The 5,138-nt window shown below is 38.8% G+C and overlaps 1 protein-coding gene across 5 annotated transcripts in view; it reads right to left on the reverse strand.

Annotated features, from left to right (window-relative positions):
* Positions 1 to 5,138, reverse strand: part of Atg4a (autophagy related 4A cysteine peptidase) — a 59,568-nt gene that overhangs the window by 12,152 nt on the left and 42,278 nt on the right. For all 5 annotated transcript variants that reach the window (XM_023702715.1, XM_023702717.1, XM_023702718.1 and 2 more), the window contains 2 exons: positions 3,664 to 3,765; positions 3,353 to 3,425 (listed from right to left, as the gene is read on the reverse strand). In XM_023702715.1, the coding sequence (XP_023558483.1) occupies positions 3,353 to 3,425; positions 3,664 to 3,765 (175 nt within the window). The remainder of the gene's footprint in view (positions 1 to 3,352; positions 3,426 to 3,663; positions 3,766 to 5,138) is intronic.

The raw sequence follows: 5,138 nt of genomic DNA on the forward strand, positions 1-5,138 counted from the left end.
GAGCTTATTCCCATTCCCTGATGTTACACTGAAAATGCCATTTAAGGAGACTTATGCCACAGAAGACACGGATGGATGTAGAATTTTATTGGTCAGCAGCTGAAGAGAGACTGCATACTGAATTGCATGACTTTGGGGGAGACTATAAAGAACCTTATAAGGGAGAGGTTATCTCCTTTAATAAGACTCTGCCTATTTCTCTCTGCTTTTCTTTGCTGGTTTGAAAGAAGACATGTTTCATCTGGCTATATCTGGGATACACAGATAAAGACCAAACTCACTAGACATTTTTATTTAAAATAAAAAAAAATTCTTTCTACCAAAGTAGTAATAAAAAGTAGGTTAATGACCACTATACTTTTATTTTACTCATTTTAATGTACTATCTTTTCCCATAATAAGATAATACTAATAATATACAGAGATTCCTCCAATTTATAATGGTTTCACTTCACTATGGTGTGACAGCAACATATGCTCAGTAGAAGCTGTACTCACAACATTAAATTTGGATCTTTCTCTGGGCTAGCAGTACGTGGACTGATCTTCCTTCATGATGCTGAGCAGCAGCAGCAGCAGCAGCAAAGCACAACACCAGGTCAATCAAAGAATCACAGGGGAAACAACGGACTCTGTAGTGGACTGTGCTGCTAAGCTGAAGTGCTCACCTGGCCTCTCAGGTGTATGTGATGCACTGCCGACTTGACATTTTCAACTTATGGTATGTTATCAGAAAATTACCATCGTAAGTCAAGGAACATCTTGTACTATTGTTAATGGTAACAATCATAATGAACCAGAGCCCACTTAAAAATCCTAAAAAAATGTGCTCCCATTTGTTCATTGTTGGGAGCCTTAACATTGAATAGAAAGAAGAAAATTCTGAGGAATATTACTCTAAAACTAACCATTTTGAATGAGGTTTAGGGCTCAACATAGTCATTCTAAACTTTTACACGTTATACCCTGGGTTCCTATAGCAGTTCCTGAAATAGGACAGCTTCTTACTCAGTATAATCAATGCTATGGTTTGTGTCTAGATGTACCCCAAAAGCCTCATGCAGTCATGAGGGCAGGCTTCCAGAGTTTGTGATTGATTTATGGTCCAATGCTGTGATTACAGGTGTGAGTGCTATACCTACCCTGGGGTAGGTAGCCTGAATACAATATAAGGGAGGGCAAGATTTTTTTCTCTCCCTACTTCCCTTTTATTTTTGTTGCTTTAACTGTTTTTGTACTGCCATGAACTGTTGCCCCTATACCATATACCACTCTGTTTGGGAGCCAACTGAGTATAGACTGAAACCTCCACAAACTGTGAGCTAAATAAACCTTTCACATTTTAATTTTGGGCATTAGCTATTTTATCGCAGCAACAAGAAAAAAGTAACCAAGACAGTCAGTGATACCTAACAGATACTCTAAAGCAAAGGTACTCTAAAGTGTTTAGATTACCTTAATACTTTAGAAGGGAGGCTGCATTGTTTTTAAGGAGTAAACAGTGAGTTTTCATTCTGTCCATAGGAAATCCAGACAACTCACCTTCATATGCATATGTTCAAAGCATTCTAGCCCATTGTACAGGGCCCCTTCTGCACTTTACATGGAAGAAGTCCCACCATAATTCCCAGGAACTAGATGACACTACACCAAGGAAGCCCAGTGGTTTCAAACTTCTGATCCCTAAATCTCGTTCCTGATTCTGGCTGCAATTTTCTTTCATCCATCAAGCATTTATGAGGCACTTATGTGCCAGGCCATTTCACGTGCTAGAGTTACATAGTGAACAAGAAAAATACAATCTCTGCCTTTAATGCATTTTTATTTAGTGACAGGTTGTCAGGAAGGAGAGAATGGCAACAGGTAAGGTAGCCTACAGGTATAGATGCCAATGCTTACTCAACTGTGCACTTGTAAAGCATTGATCCTGACCTCTCTACCTCTGGAATTTTTTTTATTAATTTTATTGAGAAACAAATGGTAATGAGACAGTTTCAAAACATGATAGTAGGACAGTTACAATAATTAATACATTTCATATTATTGTCTTCATAGTAGTTATTCATAGTACAAGATGCAGACATGATATCCTGTCCAAATACTATTAGTACAAATCTTACTTCTTATTGAATTGAAAGTAGCTGTACATCTATCCTAACTATTTTGTATATACAGATACAAAATGGTCCTTCATTAATATCTCCTTTTTTCATTTAGTTTTGCCAGAGATGGGTAGGTGCATGAATTCAGCAACATAATCCAATATAGTCCAGTATTCGTAGTGGGTTATCCATAGGACTGTGCAGACCTCAAAAGTCATCTCTGAAATTGCTGGGCTCCAGACCTTGTTCCCTGTTCTAGCTGTGCTTTCTACCACCCTCTTTGGTTTTTTTTCCCCATAATTTATTGAGAGTCAAATAGCAATGTTTCAAATCAAATTAGTAGGACAGTTTCAATAACTAACACATTGCATATTGCCTTCCTAGTGGTGATTAGTTGTACAAGATGCAGACATGATATCCTATTTACAAACACTATTAGAACAAATCCCTCTATTCACTGAATTAAGAGAATGTAGCTATATATCTATCCTAACCATTTTGAATACACAGATACAAAATGGTAATTCATCTATATCCCCTTTTTTGTTTAGTTCCATCATTTAAATATTATAGGTGTGTGAACTCAGCAAAATATTCCAAAATAGTCCAGTAGGCCATAATAGTATTGAGTCTTTCACATGACTGGCAATGTTACCTCTGGAATTTAACAGGATAACTATAAAAGTACCACACTGGGGCAATTTGAATCTGCCAAGAAATGACAAACCAGTTCCAAGACTACCTCGGGGGTTGGCTCCTCCACTAGAAAGTGAGTTCCTTGAGCAGAAGACTGTGTCTACTTTATTTTCTTTTATATCCAGCACTTTCTACAGAAAGGCACCCAGTAAACACACAATGAATTTCTTTATCCTATGCAGGGAGGAAGTCCATTTGTTGCTCAGATTGGCTAAGCCTCTGCTGCTTAGTATAAAGCTTTTAGCTTTGAAGGGCCCTTAAACCAATGGCTCCCTGGCGTTTGAACATCAATCTGTAGGTAAGATGCTAACCAAGTTGTGGGGTATAACCATATACTGATACCAAGGATTGCTACTCTGACATCAAGACACATCCACACTTACACACTTCAAAGAATTGCCTGAGCCAAATGACATGAATGTTTTGAAAGCTAAGCAGGAGTGGATGGCTTAGAGGAAAGGGAAGTATATGTAGGGGACTGGGGAAGCTTAGTTGGTTGGGGCCAGAAGCTTAGGAGATAGAAAAATAGGCAAATGCCAGGTTCTTTTACTTACTTTAACACCTGTGCAACTGTATTTGGTCCAAACCATTCACCAATTGATTTTCCTTCTCCTACACCCATTTGTGCTGTTTTAAGAGAGAAAATTAACATGTTAGCAAAACACCTTCCAGTGAGCCACAAACTCCTAATTTTTTACATAAGTAAACAGATGAATAACTTAATGAAATCACATGTAAGGCATGAGGAAAAAAAGAACAACTAGTTCTTTTTTATACTTTAAAAAAGTTTTTATACTTTATCAATTTTTATACTTTATCAATAGTTACAGGCATTGCTTTTGTAACTATTGATTTATGATCTTACCCATTTGATGGATAGAATAGCAACAGTCTTTTCTATCTAAGAAGCACTGTAGGATCCGTTGGTATTCTTTGGGCTGTTCTTTTTGTTTCTCCCAGTTCCAGTCTTTTGAGGGAAAAATAAGTTAAAGTCATTTTGTAACTATTACCTCTTAGGACTCTTACTGTAACTATGAGTGGAAGGAAAAGAAAAGAGCAACATCTAGAAGATAGGCACGATTGAGTTAGAACATTCTAGATATCTTTCATTTTGAAGACAAAGACATCTGGAAACTGACTACCTTCAAAGACTCTGGATAGGAAGCAAATAAAAAAAAAGTAGTTGACCAAGGAATTGACTTAGCCCCAAGCCTAGATATGAATAAATATTAAATAAAAATAGTATCACAAAGACCTTCTTAGGCAGCTACTCTGAGTGGGAGGTCAACATCAAACCTGGAAGTACATCTATATATTACCATCTCTAGATGCCATAATATCACACACATAGAAATGGCTTTTGTCTTTACATCCTGACAGCACTGCCAAAAGGGTCTCATGGTGGGATGCTAGTGTGACACACAGCAATTTATAGGATCCATAACTGAGGAAGGATTCTCTTTAAAAACAATTACATGCTGCCATTTTTATACTTCCTTTTCAATAATCAACACTGAGGGTTTCTTTGTACATCTACAGTGCATAATTACATTCTTCATGGAGAGTTGGTACATATACATAACAAATGTGAATTCTTCTTTTCCCCTTCCTCCTCCCACCACCAAGCTTTGGAAAACAAATACCTTTATTATCAGGTGTTCAAGGCCAAAGTAAAAAAGAAAATCACTAGTAGGCCAGTGAGATAGCTGAGTGGACTAAGTGCCTGCTTTGTCAAGTGCAAGGAACATGGTTCGATTCCCAGTTCGGAATGCCACGCCAACCCCACCCCTGGGGCACAATGAGCCAGCGACTGAGTCCAGGTGTGGTGGCACATGCCTGTAATCCCAGCACTCTGGAGGCTGAAAACAGGGGTATCACTATGAGTTGGAGCTGCATAGTGAGATCCTGTATGAAACACATTAGAAAAAGTTGCATTTAGGGCCAGCGAGATAGCTCAGTGGACTAAGCACCTGCTTAGGCAACCCAGGGACAGGGTTTTGATACCTGGCACCACATGCTTTGCTGGCCCCACTCCCAGGTGCACAGGGCTGGCAACAGAGCCTGGGTATGGTGGCGTACACCTGTAATCCCAGCTCTGGGGAGGCTGAAAACAGGAGGATCACTACGTGTCCGAGCTATATAGTGAGACTCCGTACCAAATACATTAAACAAATCACTACTCTAACTGAAGGGATCCATCTGTGCCAGAGGCAAAATCCCCAAATCATACAGAGACCACATCCAAATTCCTGAGGACAACTACAAAAATGCTACACAAAAACTGCTATGCACAGGTACCATTCTCTCCACTCTAGGAAGTCTGCCTAATAGAGCATATAG

Source organism: Octodon degus, unplaced genomic scaffold, assembly GCF_000260255.1.
Source record: "Octodon degus isolate 3935 unplaced genomic scaffold, OctDeg1.0 scaffold00157, whole genome shotgun sequence".
NCBI classification, from domain to species: domain Eukaryota; kingdom Metazoa; phylum Chordata; class Mammalia; order Rodentia; family Octodontidae; genus Octodon; species Octodon degus.